Raw genomic sequence first — 19,908 nt, 5'->3', positions numbered from 1 at the left:
TTCTAATGGAAGGAACAAAGGAGCAGGCGAGTGGGGTGGTGGTAGAATTTCTCCTTTTGCGTCGGGACCATGAATAAGCATTTTAAAGGTCGCATTTAAAAAAACAGCTTTGAGCGAGCATCAAAATGAGCGACCCTGCATAAATGGCGATACTGTCCTGCTATAACCAACCAGGTGGTAACCTTGCACAACAGCCTAATTCTCTGCCATCATTTCCCAGATTTAAGTGATCCCTCCTGAACTATCTTACAAGGCTTGCCAGAAGGGGTAAAAGGCTGTTGCTCATTTATACATCTATATACATAAACACAGAGCACTGCAAAACTATGCAAAACAAAGGGAAATTTCATATTGCCAAACTTTGAATTATTTTGGGGGAGGGGGGTTGATTACATCTGTGAATGTAGTACCTCTGAGACTCTGTATTCTCCTGCAAAGCATTCCAAGTTGCAGATTCCACCAGTTAAACGATAACTCCACACACAGGATGTACAGCTGAGTGCTCCCTTTCCTTAATAGTAACCAAAGCATGTATTAAAATATAATGCATAGAAAAATGTGTAACTCGTTAAGCCTGAAGTCTCCTTAAAAACTAACATGACTAAACTGAGGCTATCGTACTTTGGTCACATTATGAGAAGACAAGAGTCACTGGAAAAGACATTTATGCTAGAAAAAGTTGAAAGTAACAGAAATAGAGGAAGACCCAATATGAGATGGATTAACTCAATTAAGCAAGCCACAGCCCTCAATTTGCAAGACCTGAGCAAGGCTGTTAATGATAGGACACTTTGCAGGTAATTAATTCATAGGGTTGCCATAAGTCAGAATTGACTTGATAGCACTTAACACACACAAAGAAGCTAAAGGCCAAATGGATTTAATAAATTGCATTGATTAAAGATGAAAATGATTGGCTAATTGGGCTGATCAGTCATGTGCACATGATGCATCTTGTCCTTTTCTGCTAGGGCATTCATAATCTCATACCTACATATGAGTAAATCAATTCAGGTGAAGTATAATAGAAAGAATCCCATCATTCTCTAAGGAGGTATTTGTACGAGCCACTCCCAAAGAAGTCCTTGTTCCATGTCAGATTAGTTAGCAGTACCTATCTCTGCTGGGAAGTCTTACACAGAGATTGTTTCCCTAGCCCTGCTTCTGGAGATCATTTAATGGGGGATGTTGGGGATTGAATCTAGGACCTCCTGAATAAAAAGCTCCATAATTTAAGGAGCAATCCTAAGCATATCTACCTGGAAATAACTCCCATTTTATTCAGTTGGGTCTCCTCACAGGAAAATGCTCTTAGGACTGCAGTCTTAATGAACTACCTATATTCTTACATCTTCTGTTTTGTGCTGGGTTGAAAGTGCACCAGCACAAATCAGTACAGAGGGCTAGTAAGAAAGTGGCCAAAGTGGTATCTCTCATCTTCTGCTTTAAGGCCCCCAACAGAGACAATACTGTTAAGAAATAATTACTTTTACACCTGATTTTGTGGCGGAATGCTCAAGTGGGTGTTTGCAGTACACTCCTATTATTCCAGGGTTGCCAGGTGCCCGCTAGTGGCGGGCAAACCCCCGGCAATTGCCCCCTCTGCCCTCTGACCACCTGAGGGTCAGAGGGCAAACGTGCAAGTGTGCGTGCATACCGTGCGTGGCACTTCCGATTTAGAACCGGAAGTTCAGCCTCGAGAGGGGCCTTTACCTCTTTGTTTGAGTGGTAAAGGGCCGCTTTACCACTCAAACTAAGCGGTAAAGGCCCTTTGTGAGGCGGCATGCCCACGCTTAAATGCGAAAGCTTCCCGCTGGAGGAAAAGAGGGACCTGGCAACCCTATATTATTCTAATTCATAGAATTGGCTAATAATTTTTATGGTATCCAGTGTCCTCACTGTTTGTTCTTCAAAGGATTGCGGTTTTCAGTATGAAGAGCTTAGGGAGAGAAAAAATGGATAGAGCATACAGAGTTTTACTATGGAAATAAATAAGGAAGCAAATTAAATTATTCTAACAGCAGCATATCCTGAATTTTAAAATCCTGGATGGATCCCTTGACATTTTTGATGATACTGAATACCTCCTTCCTTTTATCTGGACTATCTATACTTAATAGAACACTAACACTATGTTGCAATCTCTTCAACAATAACTACTGGAAGAAACCAATCAAGAAGTGTAACAGTCTTCTACATTAGGAGTTTTAGCTTGCAGAATATCAGAAATATATTTGGCTGTTGCAAGTCACCATATAGGAACTTATGCTGCAGCATTCACAAAATATTAGTTACAACAAAAGAAGAGCAATTGCAATTAACTTTTGAGAATGTTTCAAGACACCATAATAGTGTAATGTCCTATCTTACCATTGCAAGAATTGCAGGTTGGATGGCACCGTTCACAGGTATTTTTATTATGATCTGCAAAGTATTGTTCAGGGCAGGAGATATGACATTCATTCTTGGAGGGCAGCAGGAATAAATGTGCATCACAGGACAGACAGTCTGTGTTTTCAGGCCCTACACATTTGTTACAAGTTTTGTGGCATTTCTCACAAGAACCAGTGACTTTGTTTGCATAATATCTGGAACAGGCAAAACAGAAGAGGCAAAAACTTGCAATGAAAGAAAAGATTAATTTATCTCTGATAACTTTTCAAATATAAATTATTAAGCATTGTTTGTGTTTTGTTATAGCCATGTTATTCTATCATGTAAAATGAGTGAGAATTTAGAGTTGTATGCTTTTGGGGTCATTACCATAGGCAATGATGAACTAGCAAGGAGGACTCAGGAATATAGTTTCCCCATTTTGGCTAAGACATTTACTACTTTGCTGGGATCAATAGTTCTCAAAGATTTCCAACTCTTAAAGGTAAACTTTCTCTTAATAGGGGCTGTAGAATCTGTGGATGTTTCAATTCTTTTGCCAGTTTTTTTGGTTTCTAATTACTAGGATTATTGCGTACTATTTTGATTTATTATTCCAGGGCATATTTTTGATGGGGACAGTGATATTACAGTCAGAGAAGCCCTGTGTTCAATATAGCTTTTGATTTTTAGATCCTTGGGCCTTACCCAGTTGTACAGATGGGTACACATCCACGTTCTTGTCTGTACCAGCCTGGGTGGCAAGACTGGCACTGTCTGCTGTGTCTTCCGCTGCAAGTCTCACAGTTCTTGTGGCAAGGGTAACATTTACGTTCATCTCTGTCCATGTAATATCCTTTGGGGCAGACTTCTACACACGTTGAATCTGCAATGACAATAAAACCAAACACAGTACATAAACAGCATTCCTTTTCCCCTCTGGGTTAATAAACACTAACTTGTATTACCTATCTTACACTTCCTCTAAGGAACTCAGTGTAGAATATACCTCCCCCAATCTCTCTTCACAACAGCCATGTGAAATAGATTAGACTGAGATAGTGTAACCAGCCCTAGGTTAACTAGTGTGCTTCATAGCTGGCTGGGGATTTGAAATCCAAGTACAGTGATACACCAACATAGCGTCTATGGGTGACATGGTGCCCAACCATATTTGTCCTGGTGCCCACTTGCTCCTTTCCCAAAACAAAGAGCCAGTCCTGACTTCCCTCCACTTCACCGGAGGAGAATGTGCTTCAAAATAGACAAAGAGGTATCACCTTTGTGTCTGTAGGTAACAACTGCCTCCATCACAGAAGGCATTTGGAAACAGCTGTCTCCACCATAGGAGGATGCTTGGCTTGGAATTTGCTAACATTTTGGGATTGGACTCAAACCCCATGGCAGCCATTTTGAGGTTGATCCCACTAACCATTTTTTTTTGTGATGCCCACTATCTGTTCTAAAAATTCCAAAGTGCCTATAGGTTCCATAAGATTGGGGACCCCTGCTCTAGTCTCTACAGTACCCTGGTTCATATGAAAAAGTTTCATATAGCTATCATTTTCTATTTTCATGAGTGATTAATCATATCTGATTCCCACTGTGTTAGGATAAATCAACAGTCTGTGGAAATCTTTGGCCAATTGCCAGTTTCAATCTAGTGAATGCTGGGAGCCATATAGCACAAACAAACAGGGACAAAAGTTAATGGGTTTAGTGATGAAAAGTCCTCTGGAATAACAACAAAAACCCTTTTGGTAAATCCCCTAAGGTAGCTGGCTTGGGACCAGGTATTCTGATTAACAGAGCTCTTCCCATTTGTACAGGTTCCTTTCTGTTGAAGGGACTGCCTTGTGTAAACTGAATTTTCCTCTGTATTTATATCTCAGAGAACTCCACTCACAAAAGCCCACTCAGAATATGCATAAGGCCCTACATCTGGGTCATACATTGCATGTATGAAATGCTAGAAAATGCTTACTGAGGAGATGCCAGTTGTTTAGACAGCTGAGGCACTGATCTTCAGCCAAGCCTGTACAACTCAAACAATTTCTATGACAAGGCCTGCATGTCTTTGTATGTCCGTCATAATACTCAGTGAGGGCACATTGCATCACGCAGTGACCAGGGTGTCTCATCAACAGTCCCTCTTTACAAGTAGTGCAGACACTGGAAGATGAACAAGTCTGGCATGTCTTGTCACAATCTGAAATTAGACAAATCACAAATATTTGACCAGTTTTCATTTTTCTTCCCACACACCCAACAGCTTTTACTTCACTGTCTGATTCTCTATCACATGCTTTTCCCAAGCATTCCTGCCTTGTTCAGATTGTTGAGCTTCTGGACAGGGACCATATTTTTTACAGTATGTAGCATGTTTTTGGAATTACATAAATAATAAATAGTTATAGACGTATTTGTAATCCTAGGGTTGAATCCAGATTAAATGTTTCATTAGCTCCCCATTCCCATTGCAGCCCACTGATCTCCACAAAATGCTGTTCCTTGGGGCTTGGGGACTCTGAGGGCCACAATGAGGGGATCTGCAGTACAAAGGACAAACCAGTGGAAATTGCTGAATGCAACCCCTAGTGTTGGGGTTGCTAGATAGCTGGGGTTGCTAAAGAGAATCAAAAAGTTCCATGTGATTAATTACAAGCTGCTGTTAACCTTCTCTCACTTGAGTGATTTGTATATCCCACCCCACCACTCAAAATCTTCCCCTCCAGGATTCTCTAAACAGCTTCAGATGCCTGATTTCTCCTGAAGATCAGCTGCTCTCAACTTTCTGTCCCTTCTGGGGCATAGAAATATGGGTAATTTTAAATGATCCTACTTGTGTGGATACCTTGCTTGTGTGTGGCCCCGTTGTGCAGCTTTTGCTGTTCCCAGAGGAACCAGACAGTTTATCAATTAAATAGAGAATGATGACAGTTGGAACCCCATAAGGAGTTGCGGAGAGGACAATTTAGAAATTCCCCTTAACTCCACTCAACCATAGGTTAGGAATGAGAAGCAGCACAAGGAAGACAATAGCTACCTTAGGCTGTTTCAGTGTGGACTAGAGCCCAGATTGAAAAGTGGATCATGCTCACAAAACCATGTCTAGAGTACTCATGTCTTCAGACCTCACATGGTACTACCATCCCATTATTAGATTACTTCATAATACCCTATTTTTCTACATAACCTGTTGATTTAATAACCATAGCAGTAGTGTACTTTAACTGTCCATGTTCTTTGTTAGAGCACCATAAATATTTAAACCAATGTTTCAAAAACTTCTGTTTTCTACATGTGATGCAGGGTATCAGGACCTCCTATGTTTTTGTCTTATTTTAACATCAAAGCAGCTGCAAAGGGCTGCAAATGGGGTAGTGATGCTGGAGAAGGAAGTGTTTAGCCCTTGTTTACTGCAATATTTTCCTGTTCTAAATCATTCCTCCTCCCTGAATGTATTATAAGCTCTAAAGGGGGAAAACCGATTCCTTTACCCCCCCGCCCCCCGGAGCGAATAATATCTTTAAGGAATAGAGTTGGAAGGAGATTTGGATCAGGCAAATGGCAAGGTAGGAAAGCACTACAGGCCCCTCCCACAGTGCTACTTTCATGATCAAATTGGCCACTCATCACAGATATTATGATGGTGAAAAAAAGAGACCGTTCCTGACCAGAGGTCTCATATCATATCTAGTTTGGCCCTGAGACTTTAAAATTTGTTATCTTTATTTTGACACCTGAGTAAGTTATCTTCAGAGTGTATAATTACCGTATATACCCATGTATAAGCCGACCCGCGTATAAGCCGAGGTGCCTAATTTCTCCCCAAAAATGGGGAAAAATTAGGCACCCGCGCATAAGCTGAGGGTCGGCTTATAACCCCTCCCCCCCCCCGCAGGCTTACCTGGGCTCCCGGCAGCAAGCGGCGCGGGCCTGGCGGCGGCAGCGGCACGACCGGGCGAGGGCTGGGGCAGCCTCCCTGCAGCTGCAGAAGGCCACCCCAGGCCGCCCTCGGCCGTGAGAAGCGGTGGCGCGGCCAGGCGAGGGCCGGGGCAGCCGCCCCAGGCCACCCCAGGCCACGAGCAGCGGCGGCGCGGCCGGGCGAGGGCCAGGGCAGCCTCCCTGCAGCTGCAGGAGGCCGCCCCAGGCCGCTCTTGGCAGCAGGAAGCGGCGTGGGCCCGGCGGCGGCAGTAAGTTCCCCCCTCCCTCCTCCCTCCTCCCCTCCCCTACCGTATTGACCAGTGTATAAGCCGAGTTCGGCTTTTTCAGCCCTTTTTTAGGGCTGAAAAACTCGGCTTATACGCGAGTATATACGGTACCCTCTCTTCCAGGAGCTCTTGTGCTGCTGCTTGAGCCACTGTTCTGGATCTGCCTTCTTCTTGGAAGGAAGCAGTGACTCATGGATAGATGCAGGAGTCATCCTCTTTTGAGGATGTATCATTCTCCTGCATAGTCCTATTGGGAAGATGGATGACTCAGATGCAATCTTACTTATCCCCAGCAGAGGTTTACTGAAAGAAGGCAAGGCCAGAACACAGAGATACAGCAGGCAACCTCCTCTGCAGGTGGATACTTTGAGCTCATCAGACTCTTTAATTTTCATTTAATTATCATGGCACACTAGCAGTTCAGGAATTACTGACCTGAACTCCGCCAAACCACGTTTGATGCTAACTTCCTCTACTTCTGACTTGAAAATTACCTTGACAGGCTTTATTCTTTTCTTCATAGTAAGTGCCTTCTGGGCATTCATCGAGGCATTTGTCATTGTATAGAAGGAAAGCGTCATCAAGACACTCTGTGCAATCATCAGAATCTGGCCCATCACATTCTTCACAGTGTTCGTGACAAGGAAAACAGCGGACGGTGTCATCAAAGAAGCCAGATGGGCAATCATGCAAACATTTCTCATTGTGCAGGAAAGATGTAGGCTCACATACTTCAACAAAAGAGTAGAATAGATTAGGAAATAGCAAATAGTGCATATTTTTCTTTTATACTCCACAGAACTCTCTCCTTCGATTTGCTACATCTTTTTTTTTGCTGGAAACTTAAATGTAGACCTGTGCTGCAACACAATTCTGTTCCTGCTACTTGCTGTGCTCAAGGATCAGGCCATGAGAATTTTTTCCCAGGCCAATACTTCTTACAAGTGGTATCACAACCTGCTGTCACAGAAAGAAAGGATCAGAGTAGAAAAGCTGTCTCATTCCTGCTTCTCTCTCTATCAGAGAAACAAAAAAGCATCTTACAGTGCAATCCTATGCAGAATTACTTAGGTTTGTACTGTTTGTACTGTTTGTACTGTTTGTACTGTTAGACGCTGAAATTTAGAATAAGAGGGACAATTCAACACAGAATTAAGTGCAATTGAACTAATTGGTTTAGATAGGCTTGGGCATAAACATAACTCCATGGGAAAGTGGCAAAAATCCTTGTTTGAACCAATTAACATTTAAAATGCTGTTAAGTAAGCTTTTAATTCATACGTAACTCCCCTTCAGGCCATATCCCCTATAGTGAAACATTAAACCCACCCCCCACCCCGCACACACACACCAGCTTTCTGTGGTCTCAGTATGACTAATGTAGGGCTGAAAATATATTTTGAGAATGTTAAACATTAGTTGATGCAATAAAAATATAATATCCATTGCCTTAAATGTTTCTTGTATATCCTTTACCTCGTGTGTGTGTGTGTGTGTGTGTGTGTGTGTGTGTGTGTGTGTGTGATTTCCCTGCATATTAACATTTCATAGCATTTTGGGGGAATAGGTAATCTGCAGTTTGGTGTTTGGACATTGTCACCTACCATCGGACCAAAAACTGTTATTAGTTCAGTGATGAACAAAGAGATATGGGGAAGGGGATTGGTATGTTTTTAAACCAGTATTAAAATTTAGATTGCATCCTAAATTCCAAAATGTTTTATTATATTACAATTTTATGTCATCATAACTTGTTGGAAATGGCTTTTTGATGAGAATTTATATTGTTTTTTCATTATTAAGATGTGGGGTTCTTCTGATTGGAACATTTGTTTTATTTTACCTGAAGTTGATCTAAAGTAGGTTGGCAGGGAGCTTTTTTCATTCTGTATACTTTTAAGAAAAACATGTACATATGTAGAAGAAGAAGAAGAAGAAGAGTTGGTTTTTATATGCCGACTTGCTCTACCACCTAAGGGAAACTCAAACCGGCTTACAATCACCTTCCCTTCCCCTCCTTACAACAGACACCCTGTGATTTAGGTGGGGCTGAGAGAGTTCTAACAGAGCTGTAACTTGCCCAAGGTCACCCAGCTGGCTTCGTGTGTAGGAGTGGGGAAACAAATCCAGTTCACCAGATTAGCCTCCACAGCGCATGTGGAGGAGTGGAGAATCAAACCGGTTCTCCAGATCAGAGTCCACCACTCCAAACCACCACTCTTAATCACTACACCATGCTGGCTCTTGTATATCCTTAAACCTCAGGGGAGGGGGGCTGTGTAACTCTCAGTGTAACACTCAGTGTAACTTTAACCTGAATACATCTTCTGTTGCTTTTATGAGTCATCATTCATAGGGTTGCCAAGTGCCAGGTGGTGGTGGACAAACCCCTGCCAATCCACCTGGCTGCCCACCGCCCAGCTGAGGGTCATTGGGCAACACATGCATATGCGCTTGCCCGCCGCACCACGTCACATCTGGTTTACATCCAGAAGTGCTGCATTGCAATGGGCCTTTTACCACTCAAACTCCTAGTTTGAGTGGTAAAAGGCCCCTTGCGATGCGGCACTTCTGGGTGTAAACGGCCACGACCTTTGCATCACCTCCACCCCAAAAACCTCCTGCCAGAGGAGAGGCAGGTCCTGGCAACCCTAATCATTCATCATCATTCCACTTGGTCACCACTGATGGACATCTTCAACTAATTTGTCTGCATGCATAGTGCAAAATTCTACTCTACCAAAGTAGCAGTATTATATGCATGTATACACACAACAGAAACTTAAGACTTTAAAGCCTACACTACACTGAGCATAGAAATAATTAAATGAATGTCTTGTAATGTAAAGGGAACATAGGAACACTGAATACCCTATCCTACACTGACTATGCATTGCAAGCTATGTCAATTAAATGAAACTGAACAATTTTTATACTATTGGCAGTTGTTGAACAATTGTAGTTAATAAATTATTCCTCTTCCGGTTAGCCAGAATATATCTCCTCCTGAAGATATCATAGTTGTATGTTTCCACATCTCTATTCCTAGCTGCATATATTAAAATAAAGATATTAATACATAGTGCTAATTTACAGAAGCCTCTAAAAGAAACTTAGCCCATAGTTATCTCCCAGGGGGTCTACATGGCAGACCAGGAAGATTCCAGGGTCAATGTGGATTTTAAGAGTCCACAAGAGAGAAAGGCATCTGGATTCCCTACAGCAGGGATCTACAGCTCATATAGTTACATGGGAGATAATGAATCTTGACTGGAGATAAGTGGGGGGGCACAGGAGGGGCTGCAATCTCAGAGTCTTGGAGTCCCTGAAATGCTGTATTGTTATGTCAGCAAGCACTTTACTGAGGCTGCCTGAGAAGCCACATTCTGATCCTACCCCAGGGATGGGGAAGCTTCCTCTTTGTGTCTGTGAAGCTTGCATTTCCCCCATAAGGCTCTGGGGTGCAGTGGAGAAGTATCCATTCCCCTGGGGTGGAATCAGAAACCTGCCTCTCCATTCAGAGAAAAGCTGAGAAGCAATGTACTGCTTCTCCTCAAGAAAGGGGAAACTTCTCAATTGCATCCAGGATTGCAGCTGAAACACAAGCCTCTCAAACCGAAGTACTGGTGGCTCTTTCCTCCAGCTTCATAGGAAGTTGCACTGTGAACCAATGTCTATTTATTTATTTGCTTCATTTATACCCCACTTCTCTCCCCAATGGGGACCCCAAGTGACTTACAACATTCTTTCCTTCTCCATGTTATACCTCCACAGGCTGCAGGCAGTCCATGAACTATTTGTTGTGCATCCTTGCTTGATGGCATGGAATCCTTTCCCCCTCTGGTACTGCTACCATGTTTCTAATTATTATTTCAGAACACCAAAATGAAAGGGACAGGAAGTCCCCCCACAGATATATTCTTGTATTTCTAGATGGATATCAACTTCACAAAGTGAGATCAGTGTAACTGCAAATTCTTTATAGTACCTTTACATGTGTTTTCATTAATGCATTCTTGACACATCTCAGGACAGTCCTTACAAACTCCATCAGAAACAAAGTGCTTATCTGAACAGGCATGTTTACACTCCGATCGCTCTAGGAACAACGGGCTTTCACAGGACTGACATGTAGTGGCATTTCCTGTACATGTCTTGCAAGGCTGGCTGCACATTGTGCAGATCCCATCTTCAGCAAAAAATCCCCTAAAAGAATAAAATTTTAAAAAATCAAATTGTAGAACATGGTGTAATTGTCATGGAATCAGAAAATCCTCTGGGGGTTAGCTGAAATCTTTAAGAAACAGTTTGTTTTCAATATGGCTATTGTGCACCATACTTGTCCTGGTAAATATGGTGTTCCCACTTTTCCTTATACATATCTATAGGATTTTAAGGCATCTCGGGTCATTGTGCATTCGAGAAAATCCATACTTTTGCTTTGCCCTTGCAAATACTTTATGTTCACTAGCTATTATCAAAGTTCCCACCCTCCCATATACATGAAAGAAAGGAAAGAAATATGTGTGCGTGCTGGCCCTGGACCTTTAGGACAAAGTCTTCCAGCCAACATACCAATTGTATCGTTGTTATCACTAAAACAGTATTAGCTTGCTAATATATTATAATATTACATATTATAATATAGAATATAAAATATATTAATATAATGTATATATAATATAATGAATATTTAATATATATAATATAAGCAAAAATATAAGCAAAAGATAGGCCCAAAGTGCAGGATCTAACTATGAAAATGAGGAAGTAACATGTGGTCCATCCATAAAGTTGAGTCCAATTGTGCTTTCATCCCCCCTACTGAGGCAGAAGGATCATGAAAACTTGGCAAATTGTACTGAATACATATGTGCATGTCCCTATTAAACTCTGGTTCATTCAGCCATAATGCAAAACTATGGTTTATTTTAACTGTTTATAGTTTACAAAGTAAAGATTCAGCTTGTAGATGATCACTTAGATCCTGGTTTACCTTGATAAACACACGTTTTATTGCCTTCCCTCTGTAGCAGAAGTGGTAGTGCCAGGAAACAAACCAAGATAAAGCCTGGATTAAACCAGGATGTCTGTATTCACACATCATGCAGGGTCATAGTAAATACTAATTGTGACTAACTGCAAATCATATTTCAGATGATCATTTGACAAACCCTAACTATAGTTAATGGAGTGCCCTGTATTCAGACAACCACACTAGCCACAGTTAGTTTAATTAAACCATGGTTTCACATGATTACCAAACTGAGCCTCCATATGGGAGCACGAATGGGTTGGAGCCTATGAAGCATGAACAGAAAGTGTCCATGAAGTGGACCTCTCCCCTTTCCTTCTGAAGCTTCTTGATCCCCAAAATCTATTCCTGAGTTTTGTGAACCCTCCAGACCAAAACGAAATTTGATGCAGAGGAGTGCAGTAAGAAAGAAGGATTGGCAGAAATCGTCTCCCTACAGGAATTGTATGGCTCCACTCACAAAATAACTTGTGCCCTACTGTGGGCCTCAAAATGGGTTTCAAATTCTAATTTGCTTTTGGAAGCAGGCTGAAGCTCCATTTCATTGAAGGCTTGGACTGCTGCAGTTAAATTTAGATTCTTTTTGTTAGGTCATGATTTTTTGCCAGATTTACTACAGTGGTCACAGTAGGATTTCCATATGTCATCTTGGAGCATTTTAGAAGAAACAAAGTTAAGAAACATTGGAGTAGCAGCTTTACAGTCTTCTTTTTTGGATATCCCTAGCGTTAGCCAGAACATTTGTAAATTGCTAAGGAAGTATGATCAGGATAGCATCAACCAGGACACCAAACGAATATGTTCTGCACTTCATTGGAGCTTTTCAATCCCTTTATTTCCTGTCCAGCAACAAGATTTTAACTTTCTTACAGTCCCAATATATCGTCAGTTTTTTTTCTTTTTAGCTTGGGTAAATGCACTTTCTTTGGCAGAAAGAGTGGGTGGTTGTGCTGGAGTCCCTCTAGCCCAGAGATCCTGTCCATGTGGAAGAGCAGACATTGAGTCATTAACTTGTTTTTTTCTGTAGTTGTGGTTTACATTCCACTCAAAGGACTTGTTTTATAACACCTCTTGTTGCTAAGTTCCCTGTCTGCTCGCATGATTTTTACCTTTTATTTCTCTTGGCTGGTAGCAATAAGGGAATTACTCTGTAATTAAATTTATTATTTCTGCTCTTAAAATTAGGAGCTTGTATGCATTATCTAAAAGAGGGGATTGAATTTCTTCTTTCGATATTTAATAATATGGGACCTGGTTTTTTATTCACTCACATACTTTGGCACATAGGCACACAAATTTCTGAACCAGAACAGGAATCAAGTCTGATGAAAAAATGCTAACTAATACAGAAAATGAGCGGCTATTCTGTGTACCTAATGCTCATAGGAACTGGAGTTCCTGAGGAACAAGGCAGCTGGATTCTCTGTTTATTCTCCTGTGGAGTTTTAAGGCCACCAATTTAAGATTATACTTGTCAAAGCTATTTACTGAAAACGTCAGTATGGGGACTCTATGAGTAATCAAAAAGTATCTAAGCTGTTTAGACACCTCCAAGAAGAAGGTTGTGATCTATTTCATCATATCATACATGAAGGTGAGAACAGCACACAAATTGGTAATGAAAATCTGGTGTTTACACAAATTAGTATAATGAATACAAAAGAGAACATACTCAGGACAATCCAGGAGGCATTTGCCTTGGTACAAATAGTGTGGCTTATCTAAATCAAATCGACACTTCAAACAATAGTTGGTTCTGATGCATTCTTCGCAATCACCTGTGCAGTTCTCACACTTCCTCATTCTCATATTTCCAAAAGTTCCTTGTGGGCAAGTGTGGACACAGAACTCAGCAAAAAGAAATCTCCCTGAAAACAATAGAATGAACACAGTGTTATTGAAAAACCAGTACCATGCTTTCTGGTAAAGCAAGTTTTAGGATATGCCTGCTAAGCTACTTTCTCACCCCAAAACAGCATGAGTGATGTTCTCTTATATGCATGATATTATTAAAAATAATTTATGTTTCTCTTTGAAGCGGACAAAATACCTTATCATTCTGCATACTGGGTTACATTCAATAAACTGAGTGGTGTTCAACTGTGCTGATGGGACAGAACTTTTCCTCCTTCCCCTTCCCACACTAGCCCCCTAAAATGCTGCCCTTGAGGCTCAGGGACTCCCCTCCCCCAGGAATAGCACGATAATCAGCAAAAGAAGATACATTCCCTCACACAAATACATCCCTCAGCATAAAGGCCCTTCCACTAGCAGAAAATGGCCATAAGATATATATTTGATGATATTATGCTCACAACCTATGTCTACTATATGTTAGGATGAAAGACACCTAGTGTAATATAGGTTAGGATGAAAGACAGCTATTTGCTCAAGGCTAGCCAATATGCTTCATGTGTTAGTAGGGATATGAAGTGGATTGGACATAACCAAGCTCCTCACTGCACATTGCAGTATATGGGCAGTATCCCCTTCTTGTTCGCTCCTTGTTAAGCCTTAAAATGGTGAAGGACGTCTCTCGGGATTGCAGATGGTGGAACTGAATAGAGCTCCAGAGCTTTTTAAAATGCCTGCTGTATACTGAACCACATCTGGGTACCCAAAGCATTAATCCTTCTTTTGCCTGTGGTTGCAGAGTCTGTCAGACAGATTTTGCCTGTGGTTGCAGAGTCTGTCAGGCAGATACCCTCTCTGTTTTGCTAATTTTCTAAGCAACGTGAATTGCAAATTCATTCTCTTCCTTCTTCTTAGCAGGCTGCTGGTATTTTCTATTTTGCTACAAAAATATAGTAGGAAATTTGAGAGCAGTCCAGACAGTCTTGTCCTGATGCCTTTTCTACACAACTTTTCATGGCACTGGAGATGCATATAAGTGTCAAGGAAATGGTGCCCAAAGCAACTGTTTCATGTTACCTCTTGGTAAAGGAAGAGAATAAGATAGATGCCTTTTAAAAATAATTTATTTTGCTTGATTAGATAATAACACTGCCTCTAATTAGATAATGGTTGATTAAGTAATAACACTGCCTCTAATAAGGGTTCTTGTGGCCCTTTCTTACTTGCCCAGGGTAATGCTGATCACCTGGGGTCAGGAAGCAATTTTCCTCCAGGCCAGATGGACCAGGGATCTTGAGGTTTTAAAAATTCTGGGCATGTAGGGTTGGCAGCTCTGAGTTGGGAAATACCTGGCGATTTTGGAGGTGGAGCCTGAGGAGGGTGGGGTTTGGAGAGGGGAGGGACTTCAATGCCATACAGCCCAATTGCCAAAGAAGTCATTTTCTCCAGGTGAACTGATCCATGTTTCAAAGGCAGCTTAGGATTCATTGAAGATACTGGGTTGCTAGCATGAGGTTGGCAACAAATGGGAGACTGACTGGGGGTAGGCACTCACCTGTGATATAATAGCATTGCCAGCAGGGCAATGACATAACTTCCAATGCGAATAGAAGTGACGTCACTGTGCCGCTGGCGATGCTCTAGCATTCAGCCAAAACTCTATGGTTTAAGAGTTGCTGGAGATGAAATTTCACTTTCAAATGCACCAGTAGTGATGCTATCAAGTCAGAATGCTGATGATAGTCCTCCCCATCCCCCCTTCTCTTCTAACACCCCGCTGAGCAACAGCCAGAAGGACTAGCTGGGTTGGAAGGTCTCCCACCTAAAGTGGAAACCACTTTAGAACGATGGCACAAAAAATCCATCCAATTAAATCATGTTCCTTATATGCTGTTACCTGCATGCAAAGAGCAGTTTACTGGAACAGACTGAAATTTTGCATGGTATTTTAGAAATCCCACTAAGTCAAGATACTGATGATATAAACAAACCGTGCAATAAAAGAAGAAGAATCATGTTGTTTTTCTTGAGGTAAAAAGGCTATGACAGTTACATTAACTTTTAACTATATATTTTAAGAGCACATATCTTGGAAAGAACAGCAAATTTTCAAGAGCTAGTAATGATTTCCAGAGAATATTCAGTATACCAAAATCTTTTGTTAATGCCAAGTTATAATACAGTAAAAGCAAAATTTTGCTACCTAAAGGACATGAAGTGCATGTACCAGCAGTTTTTTCACAGGTTTTGCATGAAGGATCACATGGCTGAAACTGAGTACTTGTAGCTGTATAAAAGGAAAGAAAAAAAAGTGATTTTATAATGTATTTTATAGACATTTGCATTCATGGCAGAATACCTGCTTCCAGAAATTATTGTCATTAGACAGAACTGGACAGAAATGCAAAGGATACTGAGTTAATTAAATATCGTACAATATAATCAACAATATATATGTAATATATAAACAATATGAATCAGATAACAGAGAGACCAATAGCCCTTTTCATATGACAATGTTGCTCCAAATGAATGCATGCAAAGGGAAACACAGCTGCTATCTCCTCTCTTATCTCCATATTATTTATTGCTCCATATTGCTATGCTGCTTTTCAACCCAACTCAGGGTCCCTATATGCTCATCTAAAGGTTAGAAAAGATCATATGTAGGCACCACTTGTATGAAACAGGTATTTTCCAAGCAATCAGGGACCCTGTATTTTACTACAAATACTTTACAGAATATGTGTATACAGGTTATAATGTCCAACCCAGTGGTTCTCACCTTGCAACAGGAAAGTGATGACTCAAGTCTGTTCTTAGTGGTGGCATAAAACCACAGTGCGTATGGGGAGCATTATAACATATTCTGTAAATACCTATTCATTTGCACAGTGGATTGTAGCATCTGGGTTTTAAGCGGAAACTGAGCTTGTCCCTTCTTCTTCAATGAAGAATGATAATGTTCATAGGATGATTTCAAAATAGTTGTGACGTGCTTAGTTTCCAGTTAGTTAATGTAATATTTCTGATTCTCCACTAGAGGGGATTATGTACCAAGAATAGAGTGTCTGTGACACCTATGCCATACTAAACTTTTATCAGCCAACCATTTTACTGCCTTCCAGTCAGATATAAACACCTACAAATGCTTATGTTCATTATTAATGCCTGTGTGCCAGAGAAGATGAGAAAATTTCCAGTGTTGCTGAATATTTCCCTTTACTGGGAAACAAATACATGCATGGTGTCTTCCCTGTATGAAAGACATCAACTTTTAATATAACATAAAACTCTTAATAGGCAAGTGTTTATTTTGATGTATGAAGTTATAGCAGAATAATTTTGTTCAGTTATCTAGCAGTATCCGCTTGATAACCCTACCTACATGTATTGTGTCAGCATTCAAAGAAAATTTAGAAATGCTATCAAAGCAAATCCTAGGTACAACTCCAAGGAGAACAGCTACAGGGATTCTACGGCTAAGGTGCAAATTACTAGGACATGCAAAGGACAATTATTGATCAGCTTGATCCATATTTGACCTCTTAAGCAAGGTGGTGAATGGGCTGAACAGGACTGTTCTCCAGTTTTGTAATTGAGCTTTAATGTATGCCAGGGGTCCCCACGGGTGCTAGGGATGCCAGGTCCCTCTTCACCACCGGTGGGAGGTTTTTGGGGTGGAGCCTGAGGAGGGCAGGGCTTGGGGAGGGACTTCAGTGCCATAGAGTCCAATTGCCAAAGCGGCCATTTTCTCCAGGTGAACTAATCTCTATCGGCTGGAGATTAGTTGTAATAGCAGGAGATCTCCAGCTACTACCTGGAGGTTACTCCAAATCTAACACAGATCAACCATACAAAGTATAGCTAAACAACAGACTGTATTATACAATAACATTGACAAACACATACAAAAAGTCCTATTTTTTAAGCATAAAGACACAAAGTCACAATATTCCAAGGTTTCCAAAATTCACTATCCTAAAAACAGACAAAAAGTCCAACAGATACCAATTCTAGATTTTTTTCTTCTTCTTTCAGGTGTGGATTCCAGGTAAGTATTACTCAGTCCCAAAGCAGGGGATCAAAAGTGAAGAGGAAGATGGCAGTTTTATTTCTTAACAGTCTTCCAACAGGTTCTTTCTCAGGATACTATAATACTATGGTACTATCTCAGGATACTATGGTATCCTGAGAAGGAAGACTGTTAAGAAATAAAATTGTTGGATCCTGGAAAGGAACCTTATGAAGGTTTTTGGATATGGATTCTTTAATATAAAATAAGAGACGGGCTATATAAGGTTGGTAAAGTAGAACTGATGAAGAACTGCAACGGCTTTCTTCCTCTTCACTTTTGATCCCCTGCTTTTTGTATGTGTTTGTCAATGTTATTGTATAATACAGTCTGTTGTTTAGCTATACTCTGTATGGTTGATCTGTGTTAGATTTGGAGTAACTACATTTATACACAGAGGTGTCTATTTTGGCTTACTACCTGGAGGTTGGCAACCCTAGTGGGTGCCATGGCACCCACAGACACCTTTTCTGGTGTCCACTAAGTGTTTTTAGTAATGCATCATCTCAGGTGAATTGAGTGATCCCTAAGTAAGGTTGAGGAGAATTAGTCTCTAGGGTCTTGAGTAATCCCAGTCCAGTTTAGGTGTTAAACTGGTGAAGAGTGTTGTGTAGTTTCTCACTCCAGAAATTGAAACTGGAGTGTGTTTTAAAGTCAACTCAAGTGAAATCTAAACAAGAGACTGACAAACAACAACAAGCCTCTCAGTGAAAACAAGGATCGAGCATCCTGAAGTGAGTCTAGCCGTACCATCTAGAAGAGCCAAACCTCTCTTGTGTAAATATATATTATTGTGAAGTGCCTGCTCTCTGTTTGTTTTTGGAATATCCGAATACATTTCTGAAATCCAAGTTTACCTTCCTAAACCCTCATCTTGCCTTTCTGTTATAAATAAATTCCTGCTGTTTTGAACTTTTACCACAAGCCTCTGTGTGCCATCAAATTTCTGACAGACCTAATTTCCCTGAAAATATCCCAGTCTTCCTTCGATCCATCACAGCATGTATCATCCAAATTTAGTTGGGTAATATATGGGGAGGATTAATCCTTCCATGTGATGTCCACTGATATTCAGTGCAGCATCAGCCCACAGGTGATGGTTGGGGGCGGGGGGATTGTTATATGCTGCTTTTTAAAAAGCACTTTTATGTGACTTTTATGCCCTGACTTTTTCTTTTAGTGGCTTGTTTTAAGCACTTTGTAATTTTTAATGGCTATGCGTTAACAGCCTTTTTTATTGTTCTAGTTGTAAGCTGCCTTGAGCAGACGTCTGCAGAGACAGTGTTTCAGTTCTCTAAATTAATAAATTATTATTCCATCTGCCTTTCCAGATGCTTTTTCCAGTTTATAATTTCAGCTTTGTTGTTAATATGGTAGTTGGTGTAATTTTGGACACTACAGGGGTGTTTAGCATGAGGGATCGGTTTTTACCATTCACCATTGTATTTTATCTTAAACCCTGTATTTGATATAATTTTGCAGCCTATGAACTGTATAGACACATCTGTTAATAAATGGAAAAATGGAACGGCTTTTAAAGAGAGATTTCTAATTTTGAGCTTTTGTACCTGTGCTGGATGCTTTAGATGGATTAGGGATTCTGTTGGTATAGTTACCCTAAAGCCTAATACTGCAGTTTCCTTTATGAGCTAGGTTTGCCAGCCATTTGCTAGTAACCAGTGGGACAGGGAGTGTACAGGAACAGAAGGGAAGGGTGTGGTCCTGATAGTGTAATATCTAGGGTTGCCAGGTAACCAGCAGGAGATGGGGCAGGTAGGAACTCACAGTTGGGAGGGGGCAATCAATGGACCTGGAGCAATGACATCACTTCCAGCATGATCCAGAAGTGATGCAATCACTCCAGGAGTGATGCTCTAGCTTTCACCCCAAACTCTGGTTTGAACATACCGCTTGGGGCGAATGCTAGAGTTCACCAGTGTGATGACATCACTTCCGGGTTGCACCAGAAGCAACATCATCACACCAGGGACACTGATCTCCCCCCATTTCCCCAGACATTTCCTCCTGTCACCCAGTGAGCTGTGGTGAGCTGTGGGAACTGTGGGTGGGAGATTCCAGCAGTAAGATGGGAACCCTAGTAATATTACTTCTAGTGAATACACAGAAGTGATGTCACCATGACGGTGTGACATCTGTAAGTAAAACTAGAGTTTGGGCCAAATCCTAGAATGTCACATCAGTATGACAATATCACTTTTAGATATTCTCCCCCACTGCCTCACCAAGTGGCGGCATGCAGAGAAACGGAGGCCAGGAGGTCTCCCTATTCTGAGCACTTGCAGCGCATACCTGAAAATCCAGGGACGGTGGGGAGGAGGCACTGCCCCTCCTCCTCC

At 41.2% G+C, this 19,908-nt stretch overlaps 1 protein-coding gene across 1 annotated transcript in view; it reads right to left on the bottom strand.

Annotated features, from left to right (window-relative positions):
• Nucleotides 1-19,908, bottom strand: part of PCSK5 (proprotein convertase subtilisin/kexin type 5) — a 341,064-nt gene that overhangs the window by 4,377 nt on the left and 316,779 nt on the right. Inside the window, exons 28-35 of the mRNA XM_056848984.1 lie at nt 15,680-15,763; nt 13,295-13,490; nt 10,576-10,793; nt 7,082-7,318; nt 4,358-4,582; nt 3,082-3,259; nt 2,371-2,588; nt 411-511 (exon numbers count right to left, since the gene is read on the bottom strand). Of these exons, the coding sequence (XP_056704962.1) occupies nt 411-511; nt 2,371-2,588; nt 3,082-3,259; nt 4,358-4,582; nt 7,082-7,318; nt 10,576-10,793; nt 13,295-13,490; nt 15,680-15,763 (1,457 nt within the window). The remainder of the gene's footprint in view (nt 1-410; nt 512-2,370; nt 2,589-3,081; nt 3,260-4,357; nt 4,583-7,081; nt 7,319-10,575; nt 10,794-13,294; nt 13,491-15,679; nt 15,764-19,908) is intronic.

The sequence above is a fragment of the Euleptes europaea genome, chromosome 4 (genome assembly GCF_029931775.1).
Source record: "Euleptes europaea isolate rEulEur1 chromosome 4, rEulEur1.hap1, whole genome shotgun sequence".
NCBI classification, from domain to species: domain Eukaryota; kingdom Metazoa; phylum Chordata; class Lepidosauria; order Squamata; family Sphaerodactylidae; genus Euleptes; species Euleptes europaea.
Note: the sequence above shows the minus strand (reverse complement) of the source record. Positions and strands in the feature narration are given on the sequence as shown.